Source organism: Rattus rattus, chromosome 10, assembly GCF_011064425.1.
Source record: "Rattus rattus isolate New Zealand chromosome 10, Rrattus_CSIRO_v1, whole genome shotgun sequence".
NCBI lineage: Eukaryota > Metazoa > Chordata > Mammalia > Rodentia > Muridae > Rattus > Rattus rattus.
Window position 1 is genome coordinate 47,099,515 of NC_046163.1, and position 19,020 is coordinate 47,118,534.

General features: G+C 46.2%; 1 protein-coding gene across 2 annotated transcripts in view; it reads left to right on the forward strand.

Annotated features, from left to right (window-relative positions):
• Lmx1a (LIM homeobox transcription factor 1 alpha) overlaps positions 1-19,020 on the forward strand; it is a 152,657-nt gene that overhangs the window by 103,124 nt on the left and 30,513 nt on the right. For both annotated transcript variants that reach the window (XM_032915584.1, XM_032915583.1), the window contains exon 4: positions 5,260-5,492. In XM_032915584.1, the coding sequence (XP_032771475.1) occupies positions 5,260-5,492 (233 nt within the window). The remainder of the gene's footprint in view (positions 1-5,259; positions 5,493-19,020) is intronic.

Genomic DNA, 19,020 nt, shown 5'->3' on the forward strand with positions numbered 1-19,020 from the left:
TCTCTGTACACATCCCAAAGACATTTACCTGTAGCCATTCATTTAGGGCCTTGTCATAGTTGGGGTTCTATTGCTGTGACGAAAGACAGGACTGGAACTCAAACAAGACAGGATCCTGGAGTCGTGAGCTGACGCAGAAAGGATGGGAAGGTGCTGTTCACTGGTGTGCTCTGCCTGTTTTCTTATAGAACCCAGGATCGCCAGCCCAGGGATGATACCACTCACACTGGGCTGGGCCCTCCCCCATCTGTCATTAGTTAAGGAAATTCCCTGCAGGCTGGCCTACAGCCTGTCTTATAGAGGCATTATTCTTAAGTGAGGTTTTCTCCTCTTATGTGACTTTAGCTTTTGTCAAGTTGACCTAAATCTACCTAGCACAACTGACCCCTTGTCAATTTGACAAGAAACATATCACTGTTAAGCCGCAACCTTTCCTTTCTTGTTCATCCCCAAGATCACGCAGTAAGAATGATATCACACAATCTAAAACACTGTGCACACTTAGAAAGTGCCACACCCTTACAAATTCACTTTCACAGTTGTCTGTTTAAAAATATCCAGTCTCTTTTAAAATCCAAATTCTCTGCAAAATCCTATAATCTCTCTTTAAAACATTTAAAGTCTCTCAACTGTGGAATCCTGTAAAGGGAAAAATAAATCATGAACTTTCTTACTGTAAAGGGAAAGAAGCAGGGAGCAGACACAATCGGAACCAAACCAAAAAACCTAATGCTATAGACAACACAGTGTCAATGTCTGGGATCTGCTCATGATCTTCGTGTTTCTCCAAAGTGCTTGAGCCACTTCTCCATCTCTGCTCTCTGTCTCCTAGGCCCCAGCTGGCTCCACACCACCACTGCTCCTGTCCTTGGTGGTCATCCCATGGTACTGGCGTCCCCAAAATGTTGGGGTCACTTGCTGCAACTGGGCTGTACCAACAGCCTCTCATAAGCTTTTCATCGGGCCAAGCCTCACGACACTTTAATCCTGGGCCTTCTGAGGCTATACCTTTCCCAATGGCCTCTCCTAGCCATTCACAGTGCCAAGCCTCAGAAGCACTCTATGACCCCTTCATGCCTTCAAAACCAGGCCAACCTGGGTGACTGTTACACTACCATGTTCAACTTCCAGGACAAGCTACAACCTTGGCTGTGTCTGGAACATCAATGTGCTGACTCTAAGAAAACACTTTCCAGAAGATTTCACCTCAGTGATGCTGATTTCTTCATTACTGCTGGTTTCTTAGCGCCAGCTGACCAGCGCTGAGTATCCCACAAAGCAAAGGTTTTACTTTAATAGTTCTGGTATCGCGTTAATCACAGCTGATTCTTCAGCTCCAGCTGACCAGAACTACAGATTCTTCACACAAAAAGCCTGGTAGAGCTTTGCTTCCCTTTTCATAAACCAGGCCTCCATTGCATACAGTGATATGAACATTCTTCTCTCCCAAGCTTCTCCAGGACAGCTCACTGAGCGCTCAACACTCAATGACTTTCCCAACCCAGAGTTCCAAAGTCCTTCCACAGTTCTCCCAAATCAACACGGTCAAGTCAGTTGCAGCAATGCCCTCATTATCCTTGTCATGACTTGTTATAGTCAGGGTCTCTGCTGCTTCAATGAAAGAGCATGACCAAACGGAAAGTCGGAGAGAAAAGGGTTTATTTGGCTTACACTTCCCTATTACTGTTCATCACTGAAGGAAGTCAAGACAGAAGCTCAAATAGGGCAGGAACCTGGAGGCAGGAGCTGATGCAGAGGCCATGCAGGGGTGCTGTTTACTGGCTTGTTCTTTATGGCTTGGCGAGACTGCTTTCTTATAGAACTCAGGACCTTCAGCCCAGGAGTGGCACTACCCACAGATGGCTGTGCCCTTCTCTATCTATCACTAATTATGCTCTCTACAGGGTGGCCCACAGCCCAATCCTATGGAGGTATTTTCTCAATTGAGATTCCCTTTTCTCAGATAGTCTGTGTCAAGTTGACATAAATCTAGCCACCCCACTCCTGCCCACTGTGGCTCTCTAAGAACAATGATGTTGTCATTTGTTATGATACCCTCCTTGAGAGGTGATCTGTAGACAGAGGCTAACACTAAGGGCTTAATACCAGGGACCCTATTGCACAAGATGCTTTTCAACAAGGAAGATGTTCCATTTCTATTGAAGCTACAAGGAAGAGATGCTCCAAAGTTGGGGGGCAGTGAGGGAGAGAGAGAGAGAGAGAGAGAGACAGAGAGAGATAGAGACAGAGAGGAGAGAGACAAGGAGAGAGAAAGGGAAGAGACAGCAGAGAGAGGGGAGAGAGAGGGAGAGGGAGAGAGACAGAGAGGGAGAGAGACAGAGAGAGAAGAGAGAGGAGAGAGGAGAAAGGAGAGAGAGGGGAGAGAGACAGAGAGGGAGAGAGACAGAGCGGGAGAGAGACAGAGAGGGAGAGAGACAGAGAGAGAAGAGAGAAGACAGAGGAGAGAGGGAGAAGGAGAGAGAGAGAGAGAGAGAGAGAGAGAGAGAGAGAGAGAGAGAGAGAGAGAGAGAGGAGAGAGAGATATTTAGACTGGTGAGAAAAGTTGGACGTTGTCAGGACTACAGAGGTGAGCTGATAGTTCTGGAGACATTGCCCAGCAATCCAGCAGCCTGCCAGACTCTGAACCCAGAGTGCAGACTCATTAGCATTCAGAGGGGGAATAACCATGGGGGACACATCTCAAGCACTAGGAAGAGACAGGCTGTGTTTTAATTATGACCTGGACTTTTGAACAAATCCTTTTCTCTGCTTCTCTGAGCCTTAGAGAAAACAACTGTGGGAGGCTGTGCAGTCGGCAGCTGGGTCCACAGTGGTACCCGTACAGCTGTGTACACATCTGGCACCCAGGTGGTAGATGGCTGCTCCTCTTCTTGAATTGTTCTTGAAGGTTACACGAGACAAGGGAGTAAGGTGCAGCTGACATGGTTTGGATCCAGGGAAGGAGGATGGAAGGAACCAGGCTTGCCTGCAGTCCTCCAGGGAATATGGCCACTTCAGGAGTTGAGCCTATATGACTACTTTCACTTCCACCGAGGCTCCTGAGTCAACATGGCGGACTGTCTTTGTTTCGCTCATTCCAGCCTTCCCTTCTTTAACACGGGGGAAATTTATGGAGTGAGGGAAAAATTTAACAGGAAAGAAAAAGAGGAGGAGATTAATAGGGTAGGAGTCAGACAAGCACAGATGCTACCACCCGCTGCTGAGGCTCCTTAAGTGTTTGTTGACTCCCTGGGAACGTTTGCCTTGAGTCTGTTTAACAGTCCATTTCATGGGATGGGGAACAGAAGCAAGGCTTGGGGACAAAAGGCCTTTGACTGGCTTCTGGAAAAGCATTGATGAGTTTGCTCAGGTTGGCAAACAGAGACCAGGGACTTGGGAGGCCAAGGGATGAACTAGGTAGATTTTCTGCACAACGCGTGGCATCTAGCGAGGGGAGAGGGTGTGAAAGAAAATATTGGAGGGACTCCAGTAATAAGTCAGGAAAACCGCAGTGGGCAGCTGGAGGAAGAGAGGGGGAGGGGAGAGGCTTCTGGTTCTTGTAGTTCTGGGTGTGGAGCTTATTAGTAGTGAAAGGCCAACGCCAGCCATTGGCTAGGTCCTCAACTTCATTCTCCACTGCAGAGTGTGAGAGACAGGGAGGGGGCATGTAAAATGAGTCACTTCACAGGGGCTCCCGACAGCTGAGGGATGGCACGGGAGCTCACAGCTTAGGTTGTAGGCCATATAGCACACTCCTTCCAAGCCTGCAGACTGTGTTTTGTCCTAGGAGGCTGTCTGTGGGTGGCTCCAGGATTCATGGCAGGTGACCTCATTCTCTTCTTCAAGTGTTGGCTTCCTCCACTCAAAGCTTCAATGTCTGCCTTCTCTCCAGTGCCAATCTGTGTGTCATGCCTCCTTGGGAGCCCTTCCCAAGCTTCCTTTGCACTCCACCTTCAAATGGTTCCCTTCTTCGGCAAGCTTCCAAGACAAACACACTGTGAGAGGGAGGGTATTGCTGTATAACCAAACGGATACCATTTTATGGTTGGGAAGTGATTGAATATTCTAATTCCTTATATATGCTCTAGCTTTCTGTTATAATATTTTGTACCCACGGGACACCTCTGTACTGTTCTTTTAAATTATCTTTAGTGCCACTGTGGCACACACACGGAGGTCAGAGGTCACCTTGATGAAGTCAGTTTTCTCCTTGCATCTTTAAGTGGGCCTCAGGGTTTGAATTCAGGTTGTCAGGTTTGCATGGCAAGGACCTCTATCCGCCCTGACATCTGCTAGTCTGACTTATGTTCTTCCACAAGCACATGAGCTCCAAACAGGATTTGTCTTTTACCATTGAGTCTACAGCAACACACACACACACACACACACACACACACACACACACACACACACACACACACACACACACACTGTATACTTGACTCCATAGTGGATACAGTTGGGGTACTGTGGTTTCTAGTTATTCCCTCTCTGTTCAATCACAGAGTGGACAGTGTACCACAGCCCATGCAGCGGATGCTTCTGAATTAATGAAAAGAAGAGAATGAAAAGAAGAATGAGTGATTGACATATGAACAAGCAAAGAGATAGGATTGGCCCCACGTAGGCCAATGCGGTAGTTGGCTTGTCTATAGGAAAACAGTCTTGTGTTGTTTATGTTTCCATCATTCCTGCCAAAGTGGGTCATATTAGCAGAGCAAATTGGCATCGGCTCCCTAAATACACTTTGTGTCTGCTCGCTTGTGTCTGTCTTAGTGAAGAGGGGGGCAGTGCAGTTCAATGCCCCACCCGTTCCTTGCTGCTCTCTCTTTCTTAGACCATCTGACCTTCCTATATCTATCAGTTCCTCTGGTATGCAGAGATAAACAGAGAATGTTTTGCAAAGACTCCTCCTGCTCCTGTGATCATGTTACTGTTGTAAAAAAAGAAAATGACTCGTTCCTTGGAAAGTAGTAAAATAAATGCTCTGAGTGAATCCCACGGATACGTTAAGATGTTTATCTCAGTGCCTATGCCACAGTGTTTGCAAATGCCATTATAGTCTCATCAGATAATTTAAAAGGGAAACATAGATATTTAAAATTTCGGACTTCCATTAGTCAGCCTTAGTTGTTTGAGGGGGACCAGAAAGACACCGATTATGCCGAATCTGAAATCTGCTCCAGTACAATATTTCTGTCCCAGGGTTGGAGGTCCTGTCTGTTGATCTCATTGCTTTTCTTTCGCTCCCACTTGTAGACTGTTTGCTGTCAAATGCGGGGGCTGCTTCGAAGCCATTGCGCCCAATGAGTTTGTCATGCGTGCCCAGAAGAGTGTGTACCACCTGAGCTGTTTCTGCTGCTGCGTCTGCGAGCGACAGCTGCAGAAGGGTGACGAGTTTGTCCTGAAGGAGGGCCAGCTGCTCTGCAAAGGAGACTATGAGAAGGAGCGAGAGTTGCTGAGCCTGGTGAGCCCAGCAGCCTCAGACTCAGGTGAGTGCCTTGTGGCCAGTGGGGGCTCCCATAGGTAGCAGCCTAGCTCCACGAGCAAGGCAATTCTCTGCATTTAAAGAACCCTTTTCAAGCCCAGAAGGCTTTTATAAATGAGCGATTATGCATAACAAATCATACCTAACCTAGCACTGACATTTTGAAGTCTCCAGGTTAAGTAGAGCGACTTTGCTTCAGTCTGGAGTCTGTTGACCTCAATCAACTGAGCTTAGCTCTAGGCCTAGATCAGGTTCAGGTCTTCTGTGATTTGCTCTGGGGTTCTGGTTGGAGGAGCAGTACCTGTAAGGCATGAGCTCCTCCTTGCCAGTCCTAAAAGCACAAAGAGGCATGCCCTAGTCCACAGGCACATGTCCACCCAATGCTGGCATCATGCCTGCCAATACCCAGTAGCTGAGGCATATCATAAGCTCAAACCCCTGGAATGGGGAGTTGCATTTCATGCAGCTTGAAGACTTTGTGGGCTAGACTTCCATAAGATACAGAAATAGACTGTTATCTATGGAGATGGGGAATTGAACCAGCCATTCAGTCTACTGCGATCATTGAATTCTCTAAGCAGTGTCTCCTCATCGGCCTGACGGGAGTGCTGGCATCTGCTTGAGGTTTGGTGACTTATGTCAGAAAGGAACTAGGCTGGTTTTGTTCTTTCTCTTCCTCACCCACCAGCCTTAGCTCATGGTGACGTCAGAGGAAGTAAGAGGTGGGACATAGAGAGGAGATGCAAAGACTTCACAGAGCATGTTCCAGGGGGCCAGTTAATTCTGGGCTTCTAAATGAAGCGTTTCAGGATGATAGCAGAGTTTGTCCTCTCCCAGGAGTCTGTGTGAAGCCATGGGTAGTGTTAGTGTGACTCCGTCCATCTTGACCATGTTTCATTTTATTCCCAGCCTGTAATGTACTTCCTGGATGGCTCATGTGTTAAACTGTCCGGCACAGGCTAGAGTTTCGTTCCCCAGCGCCCATGTAAATGCTGGTTGGGCCCAGTGGCCCACCTATAGTTATAGCAGAAAATGGAGACAGGGTCTCCAGGGCAAGCACGATAGCAAGACTAACAATATTTTGAGCTCTGTGTTTGACTGAGAAACACAACTCAGAGAATAAGGTGGAAGAGTGATAATTCTTAGCATCAACCTTGGGCTTCTACGTGCACTCGGACCCATGCTCACACATACAGGTGCATTCTGTAGCATGTTCTCTCTCTCTCTCTCTCTCTCTCTCTCTCTCTCTCTCTCTCTCTCTTTCTCTGTCTGTCTGTCTGTCTGTCTCTCTCTGTCTCTCTCTCTCACACACACACACACACATGGAAACAAACACTGCAAAAATCATCACAGATTTTTAGAGCCAAAAGGGACAATAGGAATCTCCCAGAAACACCCACCTCAGACAGCAGCATCAGTAAGTGAGATAGCTGTTTCTTGAGTACTTGGTGAGTTAATGATTCTCTGTCCTGTCACCTTAAAATTTTTGTGTGTGCATGTATGTGTGTATTTTTATGTGTGCACATGTGAAGATTAGAGATTAGCCTTGAGTGTCATTCCCCAGGAACTACACACCTTGTTTTTAGAAGCCCTTTCTCTCTCTTCCTATTTTCCTATTTCCCTTTATTTTTGGTGTGTGTGTGTGTGTGTGTGTGTGTGTGTGTGTGTGTGTGTGTGTGTGTTAGGGTTAGGGCATGTGTTTGTTATTAGAGCCCAGTGGTTAATTGTTGGGCATCTTCCTCAATCCCTCTCTACCTTATTTTTTGAGACAGGGTCTCTCATTGAACCTGGAGCTTGCCAAGTGAGCTGGACAAGCCTGAGAGCAAGTCCCTTACCTTGGCACTGGGCTCACAGTTGTTCAGTGCCACCCCTGGCTTTTACATGGGTCCCGGGGATTGGAACTCAGGTCCTCCTGCTTATATGACAATTACTTTGCTGACTGAGCCTTCTCCCAAGACTTCCTGATCTTTTGAGAAGGGTCTTACCATGGAGCCCAGGCTAACTTCCAATTAGCAATCTTTCTTCCTCAGCTTCTCAGGTTCTAGGAATACAGGTGTGACTCATCACACGCAGCACAATGCTCTTTCCTGCTGTGGCCCAGTCTCTTTTGTCCTGGTCCCAGCTTTGCCAATAGCCCCAAGGCAGTCTCTATGCAGTTAGATGCAATTTGAAGCCAGGGGTAGATGCTTTTCTTTTGGCTTAGTGGGTGGTGACAGATGCTCCTGGTCTCTAGGGGGAGGGATCCTATGAGGTCTTGGGGCTGAGCACCTTTCCTTCAGCAGGAAACAAGAGGATCTTGCCATTGGTAGGCACCTTGGAGGTCGTGTGGTTCACATTCCCATCAGATGTTCCATCGGCTTCCTCTTAAGCATCTGGGCTACAGGGAGCAGGAGATGTGAGGAAACAACACACTGATGTGTGTTTCATGCTTTCACCAGATGTGTGGGAGCTCTTCCCCGAATTTCAATTCAATTCCGACATCGTCTGCCTGGAGATATATTCAATGGAAGGTTAGGTCACATATGGCTGCCTGCCTACTTTAGATGCCAGTTGCAAGTCACAGATTGTCATCTGTGTTTAGCTGGCTATAAAGTGGTGTTTCTAGCACACCCTCTTGCCGCTCAATTAATTTGTTAAAGTGCATGGCAGAGCTCAAGAAGACATTTCATTTATGTTCTGCCATTTTTTAAAAAAGGAATTTCAACGGTGCCAATGGCAGATAGAGAGATATGCAGGGCGAGGTGTCTGCAAAAGGGCCCAGAGCTCCTATAACCCCCTTAGGTGCACCAGCTTCCATATACATCCATGCATTCAGCTCTCAGAAAGTTATCTTAACCCTGTACTTTTGTGTTTTTATTAGATCTTTATTACATAGGCACAATTTAACAATTAGGCATGCACGACCAACTCAACCTTCAGCTCCTCTGCCCTGCTTGAGTGGGGAGGTGTGGCTGAATGGACCAACCATCCAACCTTATGTTGGTATCTCTAGTGGTCAGACTTGTCCTATAGCTAGGATCCCCCACCCACCCACCCACCAGTTATCTCATCAGCATACAAAAGCTGTCCTTATCACTGGTAACTAGGAGGAACCCTTTGTTGTGAAACCAGATGTAGAGCATTTGTGGCGTATGCCACAACATCACCAGAATTCAATCTACCTTCTGAGGTGGATTGTCAGATTGTTCATGGTGAACCTCAACATCCATCTCAATCCCTGTGTAACCCCAAACCTTGGTCCTGACTTTACTTTTAGAAGCCACACAGTAGGAGACCCTTCATCTATACTTGCTTGATAGAAACCCTCTCCCAGGTCTAGGGAACACTAAAAGCTTTCTTAGTTTCTCCCCAGTCTTTCTAGTAGCCTTTCTAGTAGACAGGGGATGTTCTGATCCATCTGTGAAAATATTACTCTGTTTTTAAAAGGGAACCACCATGAAGGGGGTGTGATTTTCCATGTGTGGCGTGGGTAACATTGTTATTGTTACTACCTGAGTTGCGTACCACATTCTATTTATATACTCACAATTTTATTAGCCTTTACCTGGGACTGGAGGCAGGGGCTCCTGGCCCCTGACACCTGACTGTGTTCAACAGTGGCTTCTAGCTGGTTCAGGTGGCATTCTCCATTTTCTCTCTTAGTCTTCCATTTTCTTTTCAAATGAGAGGCTACCCAAGTATTACATGCAGCAACGTTTAAAGCTTAAGTTTGAATTAACATTTGCAGTAGATTTGAAAGTAAGACATGTTCCTATACACTTCCAGTTTTCCCTTATGATAACATTACACAAGAAAGGTGACCCCGCAAGGACACCGCCAACTACAGTCTTTGATTCCATGAGATTTTTCCCTAAAGTTTTTATTCCTTTAAGAGTTTGGTGTAGGTACCCTCCTTCACTTCACTAAGTTACAGGCAACTTTAAAGCAAAACAGTGTTCTTTTTTGTTTCATTCTTGATTTCAGAAGAATGTTGAGTTGGAATTTTATATATATATTTTTTGTTTATTTCAACAGTGTTTTCTTTTTCCCTTTTATTTCTTTCTGTGTCTCTGGCCATGGAATCTAACTATATTTTTACCTTCCCTATTTTGGGGTTCATCTGTGTTTCTGAAGACAAGCTATTTAGATTATTTCTCGAATTCACCCCCTGGCTGTGGTAGGACTCTTTCAACTGATGTGCTAGTGTAGAGGGATTTTCCCATGAGGCCTATCCCGGGACCCCTTTCTTTGAAGGGCACTTTATGTTTTGTGGGATGGTGTAGCAGCTTCCCAGCCTGCACTGTGGAGTCCCATGTCCCTGTATTTTGCATCCACCAGCCCAGCACGACCTGGCATGCCACAGGCATGTGATCATGTGTGCTTCTTGTTTGAACTCATTGCTTTTTCTTGTTTATATTAATCTCCGAGGCCAAGGTCCACAAATCATGGGAGTTGTAAAGTGGGTTCCTTACACCTAGTATTTGTTAGTCCTTTTTCTTTCTGATTTTTCTTAGCATGGGAGATGTGTCTGAGATTCCAGATGCCTCCCACCAATCTTCTTCTCTAACACTCCCTCGCTCCTCTTCTCAGTCATGTTTATCAACTCTAGTACCTAGGCTCTCTTTTATTGCTTGTTAAATTGATGCTTTTTGCTGATTTATTCTCTCTCTCTCTCTCTCTCTCTCTCTCTCTCTCTATCTCTATCTCTCTGTGTGTGCGTGCCACAGCACATATGTAAAGGTCATAGAACAATCTGGTAGAGTCTCTTCTCTCCTTCCACCTTTATGTGACTCCTTGGGGACAACTCAAATTGCCAGGCATGTACAGCAAGCCAAGGCTAAGGGACTATTGGCTCTGTCCTCATTCGAGTCTACCACACTGGGGGCCGTATTATTGTTCTACCATGTAGCAGCATTTCTTTTAACCTGTGTTGAGCTAATCTTATTCTCTGGTAAGGCCAATTTATGAGCAACAGTTACTCATAATCTCTGGAAAATTCCTCTGAATTGCTCTTATCAGCTCACTTTTATAATGTAAAATATGAAAGTGTATAAGTAGGAGGAAATCTTGTCTATTTTTGCATCTACTGTTAGACAGGTCCAGAAATGAAGCCAGCCCTACACTCAGAAGCAATGCGATCTTGGGCCAGTTACCTGCCCCTGTTAAGACTATATTTCCTAATCGGTAAGAAAGGGAGCTATCAGGCTGCCTGTGGGGGCTGCTTTTAGAATGAAAAGAGAGAATGCAGACAAAAGCATGGAACTAGACTGGTGTCTACTGAGTGGCAGTGTCTGTGGTCATCTCTTGGCGAGGTGCTCGTGGACTTCCGGGTGTGGCTTCTCATGGCTTCTGCACTCATTTTGCAGAAGGCCCACCATTTCATGGATATCTCACACCCCTCATCTTTGCCCTTCTATTTCAGATGCCCCTGGAGAGCTGGCAGCCGGCATCTCAGGGTGGCACAGAGGGCTTCCTTCTCATTCGGGGCAGCCGGGGTGCATGAATCGGACATGGTGGTTTTCTACTATAGACTTGTGTGTGTGTCCGAGGCAGTCTTTAGTTTTAGAACTAATACAGGCTGGTGTCACATCTTGGGAAGTCAATGTAAAAAAAAATATCAAGTGGGGAAAAAAAAATCAATGACCTCTGAGGCTCATTAAAGTCTAAGAGAGAATGGAAGAAATCTACCAATTTTTGTTGTTTTTCTATGATAAGTTGATTGACTGAGATTCACAGTTGTTATGATTTGAGCTCCTTTGCATGCCCAGGTGTTACCTTATCACCGAGCACCACCTTTCCTGCATAGAGCTATCCTGGTCTGTACCTCTCTCAGGTTCTTGGTCTGACAGGGTGGTGCGTCTCCACACTTCAGGAGTAGATTAGACTCCTGTCTGGTAAGGCCATGGGTCTTGGAAGTTCTGTTAGGGAATGTGCCGAGAGGCTGAGGCCCATGTTGCTTCTTCTATCCCTCAGTAGGTCTGTTAGCATGGCTCTCGTACCTGCTGTCCTTTTAGCTGTTCTTATTGATGTACTTCCAGCCCTCACTAGTCTTCCATTTGGCACTTACAAAAACAAAACAAAACAGACTACTACACTATGCCAATCTCTAGTTTATTAGCTGCAGAAAAACAAAGCCAAGGGGACTCTGATTCCCAATTGGCACAGTTGAGGAGATATCTCCAAGTTAACATGATCATATCAGAATATATTATGATATAAAAGGGCTGAGAGATGGACAAAGAGACATCACTATGAAAATTGTGTCATTCTTTTTAATAAGCAAAGGGGTTACTCATTTTTAAAAAATCAAGAATAGTTACTACAAGAACTATAGTAAATATTATATTGGCGAAAGTGTATTTAAATAATATTTTCTACGTTCCTTACATAAACATATTTCAGAAAAATTTAACCATACTTCAGTATAGTAATAATCACCTTTATCAGGAACACACACCCACAATACACAAACCCTCCCCACCCCACCCCACCCCATACACACCCACTCACTTAATAATTCACTGCTTGCATTACATATCGATCTAAGTGTTTTAATTCTAATAGTAGCATGCTGTTTCAGATATGGTGATCTGATGTTTGAAGAAATACTGCTTCAAATTGCAGTTGCCTACAGATCTGACCCCAGGTTTTGGAACTGATAGAAATTCCCGAAATTTCAGGCTAACGTATATTCTAGTCCTATGCCATGGGCTAAGAATAAGGCAAGAGACAGGATGTCTTGTCTTGAAGGTTTTTTTTCTGTACAGTGTTTATCATAGAGTAAACATGCAGTCTCTTTCATTGTTTTTGTGGTTGCTAGCATTGTCAAAGACACATGAAAAGCATCAGTTTATATCATGACTCCGCAGGCCTTCCCAGACTCTGCCTGTTTTATTAACCTGGCATTTCTGACTGGTAGGCAAGAAGCAATTATAATTGCTGCACCCTTCAGGTTGTTTTCAAAATCAACAGTTATGTGTCTTGCTAGAATCAGCCATACACTTCGCTAGGAGAATTATTTGTTGTTCTCCATCTAAGGCTTAAAAACACGTCTTTTCTTTGTGGAATCTTCTCTTTTAGTGTATTTGTTTTGTCTTCATAACACAGAAGGAGAAGTAAAAACACAGGATACTTGAGTCAGGGATAAGCTGGAATAAGAACTTAATTCTACCAATTACCAAGTCCGGACACTTGATACTGAAACAGAGGGCTTCGGCCCTCTCTGTAATTAGAAGTTGAGTAGAGTTTATCTTTGGTGCTTAAAAAGTTACAGGCCATGGTCAGATTTAGCCAATGCTTACCTCTTTTCCACTGACAGAAACCTGTTTTTAGAAATGCGTTCACACTTAACAATTTTGATTAAAACAAATAATAAAAAAATATAAAATTAGCATAGCTGCCTCAGAGCATATAAAATCAGTGTTTTATAATTAGTCACTTCCCGTGTTCAACCTCTGTAAGTAACAATGGCCACATATAAAACATACCATTGGGTTTTGCATAATGATGGTGGATTCAGGGATGTTCCTAATTACAGAACCCTCTCCCTACAGAAGTCATTACCTTAAATACTTCATAGGAATTAAAGAGCCCAGTGTTGCTATGGAGCTGGTGGCTAAGGCAGTTTTGTGAGTCTTCCCATTCTGTGCTGAGGAGGATGAGCATGGAGAAGTTAATGAAGTGCTTCAGATATGGCAACTCGTCACTGAAAGCCAGCGTTCCAACCCGGGTGATCTAGTTGCAGTGTCTGCCTTGGTTAAGCAGTGTGTGTTGTCTGGTCATCAGAAACATACAGGTAGCATACACCAGGCCTCACAGTGTCGTCTCACATTCTACTGACAGCTCACCGGCTGGCCGTGGTGGTGATCCAGGAATTCACTAAGACTTCCTACCTGAGAGATCCCAACCAAAACGCCTTGCACATTATAATTAAAGCAGCGAAAAGGAGTTGATAGGGGCTGAGTTCACCCTCCATTCACCGCCAGTCACAAGTCCACTTCCTGCTTTACCTATAGCACTTCCGAAGCACATAAACACCATCCTTGTATGCTTTATGGGGGATCCCCTGTAGCAGTAGGCAGCCGGGAAAGACACCAGCTCAACATAATCTGTGGAGCTATAAGGGAATGTAAGCAGTTAAAAACTGCACGTGAAGGAGCATTAGTGATTTTGTTTTGGTTTGACAGCTATTCATCTCATTGGTTCTTTTTTTTTTTTTTTTTTTTTTTTTTTTTTTTTTTTTTATTAACTTGAGTATTTCTTATGTACATTTCGAGTGTTATTCCTTTCCGGTTTCGGGCAAACATCCCCTTCCCTCCCCCCTTCCTTATGGGTGTTCCCCTCCCCACCCTCCCCCATTGCCGCCCTCCCCCGACAGTCTAGTTCACTGGGGGTTCAGTCTTAGCAGGACCCAGGGCTTCCCCTTCCACTGGTGCTCTTACTAGGATATTCATTGCTACCCTACGAGGTCAGAGTCCAGGGTCAGTCCATGTATAGTCTTTAGGTAGTGGCTTAGTCCCTGGAAGCTCTGGTTGCTTGGCATTGTTGTACATATGGGGTTTCGAGCCCCTTCAAGCTCTTCCAGTTCTTTCTCTGATTCCTTCAACGGGGGTCCTATTCTCAGTTCAGTGGTTTGCTGCTGGCATTTGCCTCTGTATTTGCTGTATTCTGGCTGTGTCTCTCAGGATCGATCTACATCCGGCTCCTGTCGGTCTGCACTTCTTTGCTTCATCCATCTTGTCTAATTGGGTGGCTCTATATGTATGGGCCACATGTGGGGCAGGCTCTGAATGGGTGTTCCTTCAGTCTCTGTTTTAATCTTTGCCTCTCTTCCCTGCCAAGGGTATTCTTGTTCCCCTTTTAAAGAAGGAGTGAAGCCTTCACATTTTGATCATCCGTCTTGAGTTTCATTTGTTCTAGGCAACTAGGGTAATTCAAGCATTTGGGCTAATAGCCACTTATCAGTGAGTGCATACCATGTATGTCTTTCTGTGATTGGGTTAGCTCACTCAGGACATCTCATTGGTTCTGTTCCTGTGTTTTATTTGATGGCGGCAGGAAAAAAATCTTCCCCTCCCCTACCTCAAGCCTTCCAGAGGAGGGTATCGGTGGTGTAAGCCGTATCCCTCCTTAAGTGAAGGAGGCCTAAAGTGACAGTGGCCTAAAATCAGTACACCTCACAGACCTCCACAAGCTGGCCCATAATAGTGCCCCTTAGGAGACATGAGCTCAGAACGTCCTCGTTGGCAGAAATAGCATTGTGCCCTTATCTCTCCACCTCTCAGTTGGGTCCTCTCTGCAGGACTTGGCAGCGTGCCCAATGTATTTAGGGTGACAATCCATAATACAGGCAGAACAACACATCCCCAGGGCTACAGGTCCCAGGGTCTCACTTTCTCCCTCCTGTCGTAAATGAAAATCATGTAGAAATTGCAAGAAATGGCTAGTTTTCTTTTCCTGGCAACCCGGACCCCACCTCTACTTTTGAATTCCCAGCCAAGAGGGTTCGAGGGAATCCTAACGTGCTTTAGAAACTGAGGTAGGTCACCCAGGAAGTGGAAGTGTCTTAGCCTGCATCTCCCTGTGCCTTTGTGTCTCTGACTAAACAAAATGGCCAGTGGCTTTAAGGATGGTAGCAAACTGGTTTATGGCTGCTTCTGAATACTGTTGTAATGAATGTTTTATGTGGCAAAAATAAGTGGAAAAGAACAGAATTTAAAAACTATCTAGATTCTCAGTGGTCCAAACCCAAAGTTGCCCGCTGGTGAGGCCAAAGGCTTGTCAGGTCTTTTGGTGACTAGGACCAGGAATCTGGATATTTTAGCATGTGTGCACCAAGTGGTATTCAAGGTAAGCTGTCCAAATATTCCCTCTTAGAAACCGGTGAGAGTAGGAAGCTGGCTGGGCCAGCTCAGCATCTAGTTCACTCTGGAGTTGACTGAATATTATGTTGAGCGGGGCCTTGGTTAGGTATGTGGAGCATACAGAAGCATATATTTGACTAATGAGAGAATATTTTGCAGCAATGATGGGCCAGTTGTACATTCTGGATTGATATTCTGCCCTTAGGAAGCTTGAGTTCTAGTGGAGAAAGATTGTTACTAACCAAGGCATTCAGATTATGTGTTGCACCTCACCGTAGTCCCCTACCCCTGTAAGGCTTCTTATTGTATTTTTAAATATGTGTGTGTGTGTGTGTGTGTGTGTGTGTGTGTGTGTGTATGGTGTGTGTGTATGGTGTGTGTGTATATGTGTGTGTGTGTGTGTGTGTGTGTGTATGTGATGTGTGTGTGTATATGTGGTATGTGTATATGTGTGTGTGTGTATGTGTGTGTGTGTGTGTGTGTATGTATATGTGTGTGTGTGTGTGTGTATGTGGTATGTGTGTTGTGTGTGTGTATGTGGTGTGTGTGGTATGTGTGTATGTGTGTGTGGTGTGTGTGTATATGTGTGTGTATGGTGTGTGTGTATATGTGTGTATGTGATGTGTGTGTTGTATGTGTGTATGATTTGTGTGTATATGTGGTATGTGTGTGGTGTGTGTGTGGTGTGTGTGTATGTGTGTGTGTATGGTGTGTGTGTGTATGTGTGTGTATGGTGTGTGTGTATGTGTGTATGTGATGTGTGTTGTGTGTTGTGTGTGTGTATATGTGGTATGTGTGTTGTGTGTGTGTATGTGGTGTGTGTGTGTGTGTGTGTGAGTGTGTGTGTATATGTGTGTGTGTATATGGTGTGTGTGGTGTGTGTGTATGTGGTGTGTATGTTTGTGTGTGTATGTGGTGTGTGTGTGGTGTGTATGTGTGTGTGTGTGTGTGTGTGTGTGTGTACATGCCTGCAGAGGCCCGGGGAATGTCAGCTCCTAGACTGGAGTTACAGGTGCTTGGGAGCTGTCTTACACGGGTGCTAGGAACAGAACTCCAGGCCTCTCCAAGGAAAGCATGCGCTCTAAGCCTCTGAACCATTCTCCAGATATTTCATGTGTCTCTTTTTTTCCTTGATGTTGGGTTTCTGTGGCATGGGTCTTAAGGATTTAATTACTCTGGTGAGTAGCCTGAGGTAGGGGTTCTGTAATCCCCAGGTGAGCAGATTGGTTAGGAAAGGAGGATTGTGAAACACAGCCCCAAGAGGTGGAGGAGCTCTGGGAACCAGAGTTGGGGGTACCTCAATCCGCTCTTCTTCCCAGTCGAGGTTGGTGCTGTGCCAGGGAGAGCCTAGAGCTAAGACAGAAGGTATGAATGTTTTCCCTAGGGTGAACAGGTGCAGCTGAGGTTGGAAGATGAAGCAAACAGAAGTCTACGGAGCCAGGTGATGTTTACATTTTGGAAAATGTAGCATGCTCTAAAAGCACGTCCGAGGGGGTGAGGCATGATAATATCAAAAATATACATATAACAGGTTGGTACAGTAACATTGAGCAGAAGGGATAGTGGGGTACTAGGGTAGCGACTGATGCTTCAGCCAGGGACCAACTGGATATTTGATTGATTGGTTGGTTAATGACAAAGAGAAAGAAAACAATAATTCTGTCCTGAGACACGCGTGTTCCTATTTCCCCTGTGTACTGGCCCCAACCAGTACACCGAGGTTCCTTTCCTGAGCCTAGAGTGGGAATCTCGTTGCCTTGGCAACTCTCTCCCGCTGTTGCTTAAAACCGTTTGAATTACACCCCTGCCAGGCAGTCACCAGTGGCTTTCTTTTCTTCCCAGCTCATTTTTTCCCTGACAGAACCCTGGCTGGAGGCGGCTTCAGTGCGGGCCTAGCATGGGGAAGCTTCCAGGCCTGCGGGCTGCAGGCTACTGCAGCCCTGCGCATGCATCACATTCTCCTCTCTTCAAAGGCGCTTTAGAAATGGAAGAGGCCAGGCTGCAGAAACACACCCGGACGGCAGTTTTTATGAGAAAATGCAGATAAAGAGCCCGGCGGTAGGGCCATATGTTCCCCATAATCTCCAAAGCCGTCACTTCAATTAGAGCCTCCCCCGAGTTCTAATGCCCGATCCTGAGTAAACAAGCCGCTCTGAAAGAAGAACTCGATTTCCAATTAAAAGTGTACTAACATTTCTCCCTCCCTTAATTCCCGCCGAGCAAAGCCCCGCGCGGGCGGAGGCGCGGGCTGGGTCGCCGCGAGGTCGTCGGTCCGCGCCTCCCCGCGCCGCCGCGCCTTCCCAGGTGACGTCAGGCGGGCCCGGGATTAGGGCGCACCCCGCGCTCCCGCGCCGCGCCGCAGACTTAATTAAAAGTAATGCCACGGTAAATCCGCCGGCTCTGGCTGGCGGGGCCGCGCCTTCGGGCCGGCCTGCGATGGGGGTGGGGTGGGGTGGGGTGGGGACAGCTTTCGGAAGCAGGTGCTCTCTGTCTCTGTGTCTCTCGGTCTCTCCTTCTTCCCTCTCTCCCTCTCTCGTTCCTCACCCCCCCCGTGTGTGTGTGTGTGTGTGTGTGTGTGTGTGTGTGTGTGTGTGTGTGTGTGTGTGTGTGTGTGTGTGCGCGAGCCTGTGTCTGTGCGTTTGCTTGGTCACTTGTTTGCTTTCTTGCTTGCTTGCTGTCATTTTGGAGACCTGGATGCCCTCTCCGGTTCTCATCTCCACTCCAGCCCTTAGAAGTACAGACACACATCCTGTCCGATCTGATCTGTACTCAGTCTCCTGTGCCACAGAAACCGCTTTCTGCATAGTCTCCCTGTACCCCTAATGCTAAGGGAAGGGCTAGATGGAGCCAGGAGCCAGGTGTGAGGTTACTGAAACGTCAGGCCTGTGGCGGCACCCTCCCGGCTTGCTTCTTGAGAGAGCTGAAAGTGAGCATCGCTGTCCCTCAGCCTCTGCCTCACCGTATTCACGCTGAAAGTTTGTTTCTCTGTGTGCTTTCTGTTCGCCAGAGCGGGTTGAAAGCTGCGTGGTTTCAGATGGGACAGTGATGGATAGATTAACTTTCTGGCCTACTCTCCACACCATGAAAGAATCAAAGAATTGAAGCTATTATCTGAAAAATCCCAGAAACATCAATAAGCAGAAAATCCTCACCAGAGCATTCAAATGCAAATAGCTCTCCTTCTTTCACGAGTTATCTACCCAAGTAATTACTTTAGTTTTTACGTTGGCCTTGGCGGTGGTAAAGACTTCTGAGACTTAGTCTCACTAAGTCCACCACCGTTTGTTTACTCCTTAGTCTTGAGATTGATGCTAACTAAATTAAATTGAGGCCAGTTCAGCAAACATCTCAGGGCCTGCCTGTTAGACGCTGAGCTAGCTACCAGCCATTACAAGTGGCAGGAAAACCCTTGCATTCCAGGCGCAGGGCTCCTTAGTGAACAAAATTATTATAACTACCACAAAAACCCTGCACCAGTTAGTGTAGCGATGCACTGTATAATGGATGATACTGGTGTGAGTAGCAGGTCCTCTGGGTCAGTGTGTGTGTGTGTGTGTGTGTGTGTCAGGAGAGAGAGAGAGAGAGAGAGAGAGAGAGAGTGTGTGTGTGTGTGTGTGTGTGTGGTGCGTGTGTGTGTGTGAGAGAGAATGTGTGTGTGTGTGTGTGTGAGAGAGAGAGAGAGTGTGTGTG